Genomic DNA, 16094 nt, shown 5'->3' with positions numbered 1-16094 from the left:
CGGTTATCAGGCGGTGTTGGTTTCTCTAGATGGCTGCTAGGCGGTGATTTCCAGGTGTTATTGAAAATAATTCAATCAACTCGTAAACACTTCTTATGTTGGCCCTTGTTGTGGTTTTAATACTTCGCGTTACGCATTCCTGTTTAAAAAAATATCTTATGCTTGAGATTTGTTTAATGAATTTATGAATGAATTTTGCGGGTTTTCGTCATGCCAAATGATGATATGCAAAGTGTATGATGCACGCTATCAGGTCCGTATTACGTTATCATTAGGGGAAACACTGAGAGTGTACGCCCTATGCTTGTTTGTGAACTCACCCTGGCAACTCAGTCTTATTAGACCGTAAGCATGAATGACCTAGGGTGGACAAGCACGCTTTAGTTGAAGACAATTAGTTAATACAAATATAACATTATTGTTAATGTCTGACGTTCGCATGCGAAGCGTTCTTTTTAACGTCTAATTTAGGTTTCGTATTTTTTAATCGGTAAATACTTTAGTTTGGTACTTGAATTATTTTGCACACAAAAATGAAATGACTTTTGTGAATTAGAACTTATTTAATTCTTCCGTTTTATGGTTGGACAAAGATTTTCTTGCTGGTTTTTATTTCGAGATAGTTGTCTCGTAAGAAAGAATAAAATAAACCATTCAATATCAGATATTTTGTTGGAGGTTTCGATAAAGGAATATGCCCCTGCATGGGGACTTCCGCTGAGTTTATTGGTCAAACATAAAATATCTCCATCTATACTATTATCTTTCAGCGGATACAACAAGGGATCAGTTTTAACACATTTATTTTCATGGCATCGAATACTTACGGCTGATTGAAACGCTAACGAGTCCGTTTCTTGGGTAGAACCAGTACTTGTTGTCTATAGGGGTCTAAAGAACGCCCCGACTGTGGGGATCGAACCCGTGACCTCCTGGTCACTGAGCGTACACCATTATTTCACGGTGACCTTCATCAAGAGTTTATTCGCTGTTCGAGATTGAGCCGTAAACGTATCTATCGCGCTGTGATTTCGTCAGATACGTGAAAGATTAATACCTGTTGCGTTCATGGGACGCAGATAAAATTTCAATAAATCCACGAAAATTCTGATAGAGATGAGCACATTCATATACATCGACTGAACCAAATATGTAGAGAACTAAAACAATTTGTAGGCACTAAGCATAAGGGACTAATGTTGAGGAATCATGAACGCTGCGTTCTGCCCTGTTTCCTCTGCATGAACGCTGCGTACTGCCCTGTTTCCTCTGCATGAACGCTGCGTACTGCCCTGTTTCCTCTGCATGAACGCTGCGTACTGCCCTGTTTCCTCTGCATGAACGCTGCGTACTGCCCTGTTTCCTCTGCATGAACGCTGCGTACTGCCCTGTTTCCTCTGCATGAACGCTGCGTACTGCCCTGTTTCCTCTGCATGAACGCTGCGTACTGCCTGTTTCCTCTGAATAAACGCTGCGTACTGCCCTGTTTCCTCTGCATCTACGCTGCGTACTGCCCTGTTTCCTCTGCATCTACGTTATTCCCCACCGCTTATAATTTTCTCTGCATTGTGTCTAAGTGACCAGATTGGAGTCTAAATGATATTAAACACGAGATGCTGTTTATGTTTTAATTATTTATTTGTTTAATTGATTAGTATCACCTTGGAATCATTTTCAGGTTCCTGATTAAATTGAAACCATTTCATGATGTTGATTTCACCTAAACGACCGTTCCGGTCACATGTCTTAATTTCAAATTTTACATGCAAATGTATGTTCATACTTCAGTGCGAATTCATGAACTACGCTTATGTTGAGGTATTTTAAACAGATTTTGTATTCCATGTGGTATTTTTCTTAGCATAACGAGCATTTTAAATGGTTTGATTCTTTTCATTTGAACAGAAAACACACGTATACAAACAGTTCAATAATTTAATATTATTTTCAACATATACAATACAATAAGCTCTTTAATTATGGTCCATAGTTTTACAAATAAAATATATGAAACATATAAAATCAGCCGCGTCGTCAAAAATAGGTCTTATTCCATATAACACGTGTCTGGTATGGTGGCCAAGCTCGCATACTGCCGGGGACGGGGTTTGAACTCGGGTAAAGAAAGAGTAACGAAATTTGTACCATGCACTGCATCTCAGTTTTTCCTTTTATAACATGCACTTTTTTTCATATTCTCTTGAATACTAGAGAGAAATGCTCCAAAATTGAAAACAAATCAAAGACCATGAACTCATTATCGTTTAAGATATAGCTTATGCTACTTGTTTTGCGATTTCGTTCAATTTTCATTAAAAGATATGAATTTCAATATTTCATATTACTAGAGTTATGCTTTTATCACGAAAATGAAACAAACGGAAATTGCTGCTTAAATATCAAAGAAAAAATCATGGTTCCTATTATGCGTTCTCCCTCTCAAGTGCACAAGAAACCCATATATGATGTTTCATTTGAGTCATATCAATATGTGTCGAGTTATGCTTCGCAGAAGAATATTACAGTGTGTACTTACGCGCTGCACAAGAAATAGGCAAAGGGAAATAACCCAAGCACTACATAAAGAGTGATGGTCTTTGTACATTTAGAGTTTCATTTTAATACGTTCTAAACATATGAATAATGCACCATTCAAGAAACTTAAACAAAGGACAATAGCTGCGTTCGAACTATTAGGGTACTAGCACCTTGTCCTCGGCATGTTCTCTGAAAGAAATCATTTTATGAAGCTTCATCCATTCATTAGTTGCAAAGTTTTGGTTTATAAAAAGTGACTAAACAAAAGTAACAAAAGGGTAAGAACTCCAAACAAACTGACAAGAGAGTTGTGGTTTTTGTACCCTGCACTTCCTCTAAATGCCCTCTATCAATATTTTGTGTTTGGATATCTTAATGCTCAGCATAATAAAATTGAATACAACGCAATCACTCTGTAAATTACGAAGATAGTTTAACACTGCACGCTCCATTAAAGCCCTCTTTAAAAACATGAAATATAATTTACCCCCCCCCCCACAATACTACCCGTGTTTTACAACTGCACAGGCTTATTTGGGACGATACCTTACTCTCATGCATTAAGCCCGGATTTCCCACAGTTCGACGCTTCTGCACCAAACATGCTCCGGTCCTGCTGCACAACCCACTCGCACACTGTAATCGTTCAAGGCTTTTAGAGGATGTAGTTGCCGCTCGCGTCTCTATTCGCACATTGCCACTAAAGTTCCATATATTGTCTCGAATTCCATTACTAATCAATACCTGTGATTTACTTGCCATGTATCCGCGTTCTCTTTGCAACCGTTGTAGCTCTGTCTCATTTTTTGAAGGCCATTTAAACAATAAAGTGATAAAGCCCAATTGTTCTCTTCAGTCTTTGAAGCCCACACGGAGCCAATTATTGATGCGGTCCGCCAATATCAGCCCGATGCCCACAGCGTCCCCCGCGCGAGCGAATCTCATTAAGTTTAAACCTATTTATTTTCGATCGATTGCATCGAAAGCCAATGGCTTTTTAAGACGCTCTCAAGTTCGTTTCATGGGTAAAACTAGTACTTGGTGTCTTTTGGGGAGATCATGAGAACGCTCCCGAATTAAGGAACGAACCCTCACCTCCCGGTCGCTAGGCGTGAACCATATCCACTTCGCCACGCGACCTCATTTGACCGACCCCTATCTGCATCCACACTCCTCCACCACCATGCCCTCGTACGCGGGCTTGAACACGACGACATCCTGTTTGTCCAGGTAAAGGAGAGAGATGGGCGCCAGTTTTGTCGGCACGCAGCACGCCTCCACGTAGAGGTGCGGATTGAGCACGTGCATCCTCGACTGCATGATAGCGTGCATGGACGGCGACTGGTGGTCGCTCAACGGGTAGTAGCAGGCGCCTGCGCACTGGTACGCCTGCAAATAGACGCGGGGTCGACAAGTTTTTACCACTCAGATACGCACTTTATACAGACACATTTTATACTTTTCTGACAAGGTTGAAGCTTTTAAAACATTCATGCCCAAACCTAAGATACTTATGTGCAGCAAACAGCATAAAAACCTGAACAGACTGCGAATTACACGTTTTCCATCACCGTTACTTTAAAAACTGAAGTAAGAAAACTGTGATATAATAAACATTATGATTCAAATTTCGTTGACTGTTTAATTGAACTGCATCTTCTTCTTTAACTTTGTAAACCGGTTAAATATGACAAAAATAAAAGACTATACGGACGGGATAGTCACTTCTTTTTGTCATATTTAACCAGTTTACAAAGTTAACGAAGAAGATATACTATCACAGAGGACGGACTGGATCCCTATCACGGAGGCCCCGTAACGTAGACAGACAGAGCTACTCCCTTGCAAAAATCTGCCCCATTTTGTATGTTTATTTAAATCTAAGTGTTCACAAATAACAAGACAGTACTTTATACAGTACAGTAAATAGCTTTATCAGATGTTTCAGAAGTTATTATTTTACTACGTTACAAGATTTTAAACTCAGTTGTTTTTTATCAGCAAATATACAAGGATTGTCAGTTCTGCTGAGTGGTAGGGCGTTATATGACCAAATGAGCCCACACTATAGGCTCATTTACGATCAACGTACAAAGCTGACGTAAGAAGGAAGTTTGAATTTTAGGATTTCGTTTTTTAGTTATAAATCCATGTCGATTGACTGTATATATTGCTGTATAAGGTATTGGAATTTTACAATTAACAACGAGAAACAGAGTAAAATGTAATAGTAATCAAATTTAAACAATCAAAGATGCTTAAACAATGATTGCTTTCTTTCAAATAAATTGTAACAATAATCGCGTTGAAAAGTATGCATTAATTTTTCTTATGAATGATTAGCTATCATCACAAATATTGTGGTATAATCAGTCGACGTGTTACATCATCCCCTGGCACTGCGCGGCCGCACGTCCGCGGTCTGGCACAGACGTAGTACCGGAGCTCGCTAATGAAGCGTTCTGATAAGCCCTGCCGCTAATAAACGCTGTCTGGCTTTGAGCGCGAAACGCTTTGTGGTCGAGAATGTAAACACTAGTGATACGTCAACAGTTATGAAACATTGAAACATTTACATCAAGTCAAGTAAAACACACCGTTTATTCATTCGTACCACTACAATTTAGCAAATGAAGTACACCGTGCAATAGTTGACAGTAGAAAGAAAAGAAGTTTCAAGTATTATTTTTCAATGTGTATACAACGGACGAAACTTCTTGATTCAAGGGAGCAGATTTTTTTTATTTTGAAACTGGAGAGTCAATTTATACATAAGCCTCGCTCTGGGAAAACGGGGTTGAATGCATGTATGTAATTTGTCGTGAGTATTGCGGACTGCACAGGCTAATGTGGGACGACACTTAACGCACGTGCATGAATCCCCTTTTTCCCAGAGCGAGAAATATATAAATATCAATTACTTTGTAAGTTAATTATGAATGATTGATTAAGTGATATTATTAGATATCACATTGCATGCGAACGCTAAATACGCATGGCTCAATGCGGGGAATCACGTGGTCAGATTTGAGAGAAAATGGCCGCCGATGCCTCGATTCAATGGAGAAATTGAGTCTTCAAACAGGTGCATCTACCTTATTACTTACTTAATTTTAATCGGATAACGCCTATCATAAGGCCAGCCGGAAGCGGTTTCGGCGAGTATCAACCGTTTTCCTCTGGTTGGTCTGAGTGTGGAGATAACTCATGGAATATTTCGCGATTTCCTGGGTTGATACTCGCTAAAACCGCTCCCGGCTGGCCTTATGATAGGCGTCATCCGATTAAAAACAAGAAAGTAATAAGGTAGATGTACCTGTTTGAAGACTCAATTTCTCCATCAAATGGCGGCCATTTTTCTCAAATCTGACTACGTGATTCCCCGCATTGAGCCATTGAGCATTGGCTGTCGATACGTATTATAGACATATTATATTGCCTATTCGAAACTGTGTAACAGGCGACCATGATGGAGCACAGGATAGTTTGAGCCTCGCTTGTAAAACCAGGTCGTAATGCATGTGCATTAAGTGTCGTCTCAGATTAGCCTGTGTAGTCCGCACAGTCTAATCAGGAACAATACTTTCCGTCTAAACGGGATATTCGTTTTGAAGAGACAGCTTTTAAACGAAAAATTGCATGATAGCGAAAAATGTCGTTCGTGATAACCGGTAGCCTGTGCGAATTATTATGTGTGAAAATTGAACTTTACAAGGTCCTTCCGCGCCTGAGGCTGCATGATGTGAAGACGCGGAATGTGTACCATCACTTCTACCTTATTCGCTCACTAGACTCACAAATTGTGTACTCTAGAAATATTTAAATAGTTCCGCCATTCCCAGCTATTTAGTGTTTATTGAAATATATTCAAATTTGTACGTGGCATTGTGCTTTGGGTTGGAGGGTGGGGGTACCCGGTGGAAACCCCACATGTCCGGTATGACGATTCCCAACCTAACTCACAGACGCCAGGAACAGGGATTTAACCCGGGCCGTCTAGGTGAGAAGCGCATATACTAACCACTGCGCTAGCCGGGCCGGTAATATAGGTCATATACTAACCACTGCGCTAGCCGGGCCGGTAATATAGGTCATATACTAACCACTGCGCTAGCCGGGCCGGTAATATATGTCATATACTAACCACTGCGCTAGCCGGGTCGGTAATATAAGTCATATACTAACCACTGCGCTAGCCGGGCCGGTAATATAATATACTAACCACTGCGCTAGAAGGGCCGGTAATATAGGTCATATACTAACCACTGCGCTAGCCGGGCCGGTAATATAGGTAATATACTAACTACTGCGCTAGCCGGGCCGGTAATATAGGTCATATACTAACCACTGCGCTAGCCGGGCCGGTAATAAATGTCACATACTAACCACTGCGCTAGCCGGGCCGGTAATATCGGTTACATGGATGCGCGGTATTATTTCAACTACGAAGGTAAAGATGTTAGAATGTTATTGAATCTAAGAATATAGTATTTCAAATACTATGAAGGATATGAAAGAAAAACTACAATTTAAAAAAATAAAATGTATTGTATGTATGCTTTATGTTTTATGTTTTATTAAACAAAACATCCAGAAGGCAAGAAAGCCCAAGTGGACAAATACGCATACAGTGTTTACAATGTAAATAGTTCATGATTATATTAAGTAATAATGCGTTTCGTTGCAACAATACTTATTAAATATTTGACTATAACATTAATTAAGAACTTTCGAGCACAGACTACATATGAAACGCATGTTAGAGTGGATGTACGAACACATTGATAGGGTTCCACGTATATAATTTTCCTTGCGGCGTTCAACGATCATGTGATTCGTGCTTGTACATTTGTTTATATTTTAGCATGTGTATGACTGTTCAATATCTTTGTCCGCATTTGCAATGTTCACACTTTATTCGAATACTGGACTGAATTGTTCATTCGGTGTACTTTCTACATTGTAGTTTTCTCGAACACACGCAACTAACTTGTTTGTTCTTATTGGTATAGACGCATGTTTTCTCGCAGTTAATAAGGAAAAAGGATTTTATATTAGACATATTAAGTATAGTATGTACATTACCATTAAACTTTCCTACAATAATATATAGTAAAAGCCGAAGTAAGCAAAATCTTACTTTTTTCGTTTTTTGTAACTGAAAAAACGCACCTTTCTGCCCCTAGTATGAACGCATTCAAATCATCATCACAGACACACGTCAACACAAAACAGTATGCAAATGTTTAAGTCTTCTTTATATAAATATGTTTTCGAATGATGACGAAAATATGTAACGATGCATTAAATGATTCTATTTATTCACTTTATTCGGAAAGAGTTAATTATGTTAAAACGATAAATATTTTTCGCATTCCGTTTGAAAATATATTCTTTTTAAGAGAAATCGATAGCGTTATTATTATCGGGAATTTCCAAATATACACTGTTATGTTTTTTATAAATATTTTATTTCTTATTGTTATGCACCATATTTTATCGGGTGCATAAGAAAATGCAATACCTTCTTAAAAAGACCATGCTCACCATAAGACACAAAACAGGAACATGTCCTCGATGTCTTAAGGACAAAGTAAATGATTTCTATAATAATATGATAACCTTATGCCATGGTTAAGTCGTATAAAAAGGTGTTTGTTTCCATAAATCCAACCGATCCAAAGTTTGAGTGCCAATCCCAACTGTGTTGGTATTCAAGATTAAGTTGTCGATCATGTGTGCTTTATTTGATCCCTAGATCAAATTTATATTAACAACAAACAACAACTAGACAAGCATAAATAAATTTTGAGAAGATTGCTGCATGTCAATGCATACTCTTATTAAAGAGGGGAATCCTAAAAAAAGTTAAAGAAAAAATGTTTAGCCAATCTTCCTACATACTTGTTTTGGCCATGATAGTGGGACATGGTGGGAGTACATTTCTTTTAATGTTGGTGAATTTGAAAATGATTCACAGATTAATGAAGTTAGTGTAGATTTCATAATTACTGAACGTCCTATCTATTCAATGAAGTTTAAAACCACAGATGAATTTAAAAAGTTGACCGCAAGTATCGCTCAAACAGGAAGTTGAAACTCTGTGAATAATGATTTAGACTAGGAAATAGTATGTAAGTTATGAATGTTTATATGTAGGAAAAAAGCAAGGAGGGAGATAGCGATTATGGATTTAAGTTGAACCTACATAAATGAGCTCATCCAGGATTGAACCTCCCTTGGACATATTTAAAAGGTAAAGTGCTCTTATCGAATTGTTTTAAATGCTTTTATAACCATGCATGACTGTAAACATTGCGTGTGTATTATCGATTCGAGCTTGCGTCAAAATATAAATAAAGTACCAAAGATTGACAACAGATACAGATGCATATACTCGTTCAAAACGACAATACAGTGTGCATAGTAAAACTACCAACTACTAAAACACGAAGAGACAGTAACACGCGCGTGTTTTAAGCTACAATTTCTTTCAAAGCCTTTTTCCTGAATTTACAATTTTCCTTTACTTACTTTATATCCCCGCGGAGCTATCACCCACTCGTGCATGTGCAGCTCTTCAAAATCTATATACATCGGTCTCCTTTTACAGATGGGACGCATCTCATTACTGCGCTTTTGCCGGCTAAACTTTCGGCTGGAAACCGCCTCCCGGGAGGTCAATCGGCTCGTGGCGTGAAGGTTACCCCGAGTTGCCATGTCGTGCATAAGCAAGTCATGGCGCTCCGCGTTCCGTATGTGAGACTCTGAACTATCCGTGGAATACACAACCAATATCGGCTGTTTAGCATTTTGCGGATCCAATGTTATACCCATGCTACCCCGGGAAGTGTCAAGAAAAATTCCACTAATCCGTATTTCAAACTTTTCTATTTTTGAGGCACTTTGTAACGATCGCTTTACAGCGTTTGTAACATCGAAACTTTCCCATGAATTCTCTTCAAAATATATGTACTTTGTTGTCAATTTATTGTATTTAACTTGACTAGTTGACTGGTCGGATACGTCAACAATTTCGAATATAGTCACCGTAATGCTGACGCCTATTTGCTTGCGGGGATCCTTGGATATCACGGTGTACAAACGCAGCTCCGCGAGATTCACGTTCTCGGTCCGGTCCAGCGCGGATATATCGAACGTGAGGGAATGTACTGCTTCACCGGGCCATAGGCCACTAACTGGCGGGTATCGAACCCCGGCACCTTTAATAAGAAAAAATAATTAAATTAAATTGTGTTCCTTCTTGTTTGAATGCGTATAGTTTAACTTGAAAACTATTGATAAATATCTGTAAATCTGCTGTTAACAACTCATCAATAAAAGAAGATCTATTTGGTCACACTGGAAAATGTAGATCTTGCAACTATCGTCGCTAGGCTTTTTATAGATTGATTGATCTTTTAAAATTACAAAAAAAAACGAAAATAATTTATAAATATTGCGTTTTTTATCGTCTTACTATTATTCCGGCACATTTTTTTCGCGCTATTTTATTAATGGTTTAGATATGCTACCTTCCATCTTTAATGACATATGTATCAGTATAAGTGTGCCTTCGAGAATCTCTGAGGAAAGACGCAAAAGCAAAACTGAAAAAAACTGTCTGAATTGACAAATATGAATGAAATTAATATTGCATGCTACCATTTTACATTACATATCCGGTTAAAGGATATAAATTTTATTGGATAAAGTTTCATCATAAACGATTTTTTAGGACATAAAAAGCGTTCAGAATTTAACCAATCATTATTTCATTTATAAATATTTATTTGAGGTTACCGGAAGTCAGGGCGTACCTTCCATAGCCGGAATTAATTTTTTCCCAACTTTTCTTTGTGCAAAAATATAAGGAAAGCACAATAAATATAGTAGGGCGTTTTTTGCTAAGTAAACCGATTATCCCCCACATAATTATAAAATATCGTTTTGTGATTCTTGAATATCTGTCATAAGAAATCAATTAAAAAACTTGTATTGTTAATATGACAAACAACTTTTTAGTGCTTAATTACTTACCTTTTGGATTTATGTTCTTAAAACTTCGAACGATATTGGAGTCATGTAAGTTATACCGATGTTTGGACAGTTTGTCGTACAACTCCAACATAAACTCCGGGGTCACAGTCCGGTTGATATACCCCGTGGAATCCTTCCGCTTGTGGGTATCAAGCGTTCGTAAATACTCCGCCATAGCCCCCGGCGCGATGAAATCCTCGTCCGCTTCTTCCTCCGCGAGAACTAAGTCAATGTCACCAATCTCAACGAAATTGTGGTCTACAACACCAGACGATGTCTTTCTATTGGATGCCAGCGTCACCCCGCTGCCGGTATCGAGGCGAAGCATAATGGGACGCGCAACGATGACTGACCATATCACGAATATAGTTATGCCAGAGATGACGAAAGTGCGATGCATAGCCAATGTGTACGCGATGTCGTCTGCTGTCGAAGGATCATCCCCGAGGTGTGCGCAGAGCCAGGCCAGCATCCGGTCCGCGTGCCACATTGGTCAGAACGCGCGTGACGCATGCCCGACCGTGCTACGTGACAAATGAAATGTCGCCTTCGGCGAAAAACGCGTTTCGCAATTCTCATATAAGGACACTAAAAACACTGTTACACATAATCACTATAGTAATTATATCCGGCTTCTATCGATAAAGTTCACAAAGCCCACTATATATTTAAGACCTGTCTTTCAATTAAGAGCGTTTAATTATTGTTTCAAAATATTTAATTCAACTGACAGCCGAAGTACACCACAAACACAATCATGTTCAAGAATGAAAATTGTTAAGCATGCCAGCAGCTTTTTGATCCGCAAACAACAGATGTGTCCTGGCTGTAAAACGATCTGATAAAACAGATACAGGATCTTGATCTACAAACGGTGCACGCCACCACTCGCTGGAATCGTCGGTTGCTCTATAGGGCGTGAGAGGGCGCGGTACATACGGGGGTCATCGGGGGTCACAGGTGTCTTCTGCTGCACGTGCCGGCGCTCCCATCCCATCACCGGGACGGCATCGCTCGTCTTTTACGTCGCAGGAGAATTGAACCGAGAGTGGGACAGACGTGACACGTTTTACTGGTGCGGGATCCCAGGTATCGGTCGACAGCAAGGTTCACTAATTCTATAGGGCATATAAATATCTTTAAATGTATATCGTCGGACGATTATATTAAGTTAATCTGGTATTTTTTTTAATTTATAATAATTCTGTATGCATATTCATTTGATTTGTACGTACTACGGACAGCAAATAAGACTTTAAAGTGTGTGTTTTTTAAGTGGGGATAAATAACAATAAATGTTCAATACATTTATTTTCCAGCAAAGCATGATTCACAATGGATGCCCAGATACTTAATACAGCGGATAGTATGTGTGATTTAACGTAGACCAATACGTTTTAAGAGGAGACGGTTGTAAACTGTAAAACTTGCCATACTTCGATGTAACATTGGGCAATTGCCAACATGTACTTCGCAAATAAGCCGCTTTATGCAAAAAATGGATCTAATGTCATATGCGGCAAGCGTAGCTTCAGACCAGATATAGACCGTTATAAAGTAACTCAATGTTTCGTGGTTTCTTTAGAGTACATGGGCGATCCTGACTAGAGGGTGCGTCGACCCCTAACCTTAACCCTAACTCTAACCATAACACAGGGTTATCTCCCTATACCATGCCTCGCTTGTTGTCGTTGTCCGCTTCCCTCCGAACATGCACGCTGGTCTTGAGCAATTCTGGCAGCATATGGCATACGACCCAGTTTCGCACAACGCTGGTCAAATAGCGTAGTTCGGTTGTATAACGCTTATATATACAAAATGCCGTTTCCCCGATCAAAACAAGTCTGTTTAGGTGTTTCCTGGATTAAAGACGAAATCACACTCGATAATGATTCACATTTGTTAAAGCCTGACTCTCTAAATTCTATTTTAAATATACTTTATATCATAAATAGTCTTACATATTCGGCTACACAACGAAACAAAGTCTAACTAATGTACAAATCGCATATCCTTTTAGTAACGGGTCAATACTAGGGACCCTAGTATCCGATCTGTTCATAGTTTTACCGCTGATCTGTTTAGTGATCGTATTGAAAGAAAAACGCGAAGCTGTTGTTATAAATTTCCTAATCATAATGTTCTTTTAATAAATTTCCTTAAATACAAATAACTACCAACACAATGTTTTAAGTGAATTGTTTCTGACTTATTGGCATTTACTAAACATAATCATGCATCAAATTAAAAAAAAAATGTTCACAGAAAACAACCTAAAACGCACGTAATTTGAACCTAAAAACAACAGCATGTATATGCTTGCATTTTCTTTATAAAAATAAATAGCTCAAGGCGTATTAGAAGGTTGTAATTATTTTGATATTTCTTTTTAGGTTTGCCTTATATGTAGGATTGGATGAAAATATAGGAGAGAAGGATAAATCTATAAATCGATATCCTAAATCGAAAGATAAAAATGACAATCGCTTATTACAATTGCATATTTTAGCATTTATGTAGAATTGTGTTGAATAAGCATACACGTTCTCTTAAGGTTGCCGTCTGTGTACGAATGGCTGTTTGTGAATCTGCATGCAGTAGCTTTGTATATGGCAAAAAGGTTAGGATAAGGTACATTAAAACGCAATAATTTCGTAAAGTCGATCATTTACATGGCCTTTAGTGTCTCTTTTATTGAATGCAGACATGCTAGATTATTTTTGGAAAGGTATTCGTATTACGTTGTTGCTCAAAATGCATCTCTCTTGATGTCAGCCTCTGTTGGAAGCTAAGAATGCATTAAAACTGACTTGTTCTACAAACGTTAATATGTCAGAGCAGGAAAAAAAAACGTTTTAGATAGAAAACTATTGTTAATGAATAAAAACGAATTCATACATCTTGCTGTACGGAAAGAGCAAATGAGTGACCTTACGAACTTTTTTCTCGATCACTCGTTCTTATGAGATGAACATTGCAGGTTGCGTCTTTAATCGCAACAATTTCCCAATGTATATTATTCAGATCAGGTCTTGGCCATTTTTTTTTATTTGCGGCGGATGAACTGGTGTTTTTCGCTCCAAGTTACTTATCAGTTTGTGTTTTATTTAATGTATAAGACCGGGGCAACATAAATAATATCTGATAATTGTCAAATTGACACATTTTCAATAGCATACCAGATGTGCCGGAGTCTGTTGAGGCACAGGTGCTCCAATCATTCATGTATCAACTGATGCATGGTTTACTTCTATTTCACGCCTGTGTAAACTGTTAGTTTGTTAGTCCATTAAAAATGGTTGACTGCGAGCCATAGTATACATTTAGGAGGTGTCTGGTTAAAAAAATATGTAATGGAAAAGGTAGAAGTTAAGCTTGATGACATGGTTACGTCGCAAAGATCAACGACTTTACCTTGCTAGCTGTAGATTACATGTAATAACACATTATATAATTTATATTTCAGTTTCATGTTAAAAAATACTAAAACTATATAGTTGGGCAAAGATCGAAAGATGTTCATTGATCACTGAGATCAAAGGCAACATAACAGAACACCCGCACTCTTGATTTCAATCGTTTCCATGCATTTGTGAGCCCCTCTCTGGGAGAAGCTTAACCCATTTATGCCTAGTTGACTCTCCCACCCTTCTAAATTGGATCAATTTATTTTCAAAATTAGGGATGTCTAGTATATTTATTTCTATATTTAGAACAATTCTTACAGAAATTACTTTAAGCAAACAGCGTAGACCCAGATGAGACGCCGCATCATGCGGCGTCTCATCTGGGTTTACGCTGTTTGCAATGTCCTTTTTTTCAGGACGCTAGGCATGAATGGGTTAATGCATGTGCGTAATGTGTCGTCAGACAGGCAAATCAGGGACGACACTTTCCGCCTAAACTGGATTTGCATTAAGAAAATACTTCCTTTAAACGGAAAGGTCCATAATATCGTAAATTGTCGTTCATGATTAGCCTGTGTGGACTGCAGCACTTGATCTGGGACGGCACTACGCACATGCATTAAGCCCGATTTTCCCTGAGCGATGCTAAAATATAATACCAACAACGATGATAGTATGATGTTAAACCCCTCTATCATGAAGAATGCATGCGAATTTAATTCTTTGGAATGCACATATCTGATTCGCCAGATACGATAAGAGGGAGGGGTTATCTTGCTTTGAAACACGATTTTATCCAGGTGCTAATTTATAGACGTGTTGTACAGAATTTCCAGGAACGCACGTAAACATGGTAACCAACACTACATTTTAGTGTCAGTGAATCTCAATGTGTCATTTCGCTACTACAACCTGGTAGACAAATTAAATAAATCAACTTAAATGCACAAACAACGCTTCACAGAATAAGCTGTTCGCATTTAGCCTGTAAATATTTTTAATAAATAATATTATTAATGGACGGTGCGTTATGTAACACACAGGAGGTAAGCGTGTGGCTATGATATTAATTAGTGAAAACATCATTTTGAATGATAAATAATCATATTATAACGAAAAATTAAGTTTTATATAAAAAAATCACTTTCAAATATATATATAACAAGGTATGCATCTTCATCAATTGTGCAGCGATTTTCACGATCTCGGTCTTATTCAACGCAGAAATGAATTTCCTTTCTGGAAATGTATACGTCTTGCAATATTTTTACAAATGCTGGGTCAACTTTTAAGAAATAACACGATACCAAACTCGCATGACCCAGTTGACAATAATCATGCGTCTTTAAGACTGAAATCTTCATGGAGTAAAGGGCATCTTCCCTACAAAGTTCATGTACCTCGATACCATAATTCAATAAAACGTATGAAAAAACATAATTACCGTTCTTGTCGTCACATTATGCATCAAGACTAACTGTCCAGCGCCGTTTGAAACCTTTGTTTACATACATTTCAACTAACTGACATTTCAAACACACGAGTGATTTCATTGGTCCAATGCGGAGGTGTGTCTTTACAACTGGAGATTTCATTCATAAAGACTGCATGATCATTGTCAACTGGGTCATGCGAGTTGTGTATCGTGTTATTTCTTAAAAGTTGACCCAGCATTTGTAAACATATTGCAAGACATATACATTTCCAGAAAGGAAATTCATTTCTGCGTTGAATAAGTCCGAGATAGTGAAAATCGCTGCACAATTGATGAAGATATGGCTGTTCAAAGCGATGCACCCCGTTTTGGGATGATTTTGAGTTGCATACCTTGTTATATATATATTTGATAGTGAATTTTTTTCAGAAAAGTTAATTTTTCGTTATAATATGATTATTTATCATTCAAAATGATGTTTTCACTGATTAATATCATAGCCACACGCTAACCACCTGTGATGTAACACAATTCAGAACACTGCCGGTTACATTCATTTTGTAACACAATTTTCTTCCATGTAGGTCAACTCCGCTATGCGTCAACAAATTAGAGCCTTTAACCAACAAGTCGAGCCCATTGTCAATAATCGTAGAATTATTAATATGCTTCAA

General features: G+C 38.1%; 1 protein-coding gene across 1 annotated transcript; it reads right to left on the bottom strand.

Moving 5' to 3' along the window:
* Positions 1-1990: 1990 nt before the first annotated feature.
* Positions 1991-11068, bottom strand: LOC127869702 (bone morphogenetic protein 10-like). The gene is made up of 3 exons (XM_052412358.1): positions 10579-11068; positions 9073-9761; positions 1991-3927 (listed from the first exon to the last, which is right to left on the bottom strand). The coding sequence occupies exons 1-3, from the start codon at positions 11066-11068 to the stop codon at positions 3694-3696; spliced, it is 1413 nt and encodes a 470-aa protein (XP_052268318.1). The 3' UTR covers positions 1991-3693.
* Positions 11069-16094: the final 5026 nt, after the last annotated feature.

This window comes from Dreissena polymorpha, chromosome 2, assembly GCF_020536995.1.
Source record: "Dreissena polymorpha isolate Duluth1 chromosome 2, UMN_Dpol_1.0, whole genome shotgun sequence".
Lineage (NCBI taxonomy): Eukaryota > Metazoa > Mollusca > Bivalvia > Myida > Dreissenidae > Dreissena > Dreissena polymorpha.
This window is presented reverse-complemented; position numbering and strand designations above follow the sequence as displayed.

Excerpts from the sequence above, each read along its gene's own strand:
- LOC127869702 (XM_052412358.1), bottom strand. The coding sequence starts at position 11,068 with ATGTGGCACGCGGACCGGATGCTGGCCTGGCTCTGCGCACACCTCGGG. Across the intron at positions 9,762-10,578 it reads TAAGAACATAAATCCAAAAG|GTGCCGGGGTTCGATACCCG; the intron begins GTAAGTAATTAA and ends TTCTTATTAAAG. Across the intron at positions 3,928-9,072 it reads TAGCTCCGCGGGGATATAAA|GCGTACCAGTGCGCAGGCGC; the intron begins GTAAGTAAAGGA and ends GTCTATTTGCAG.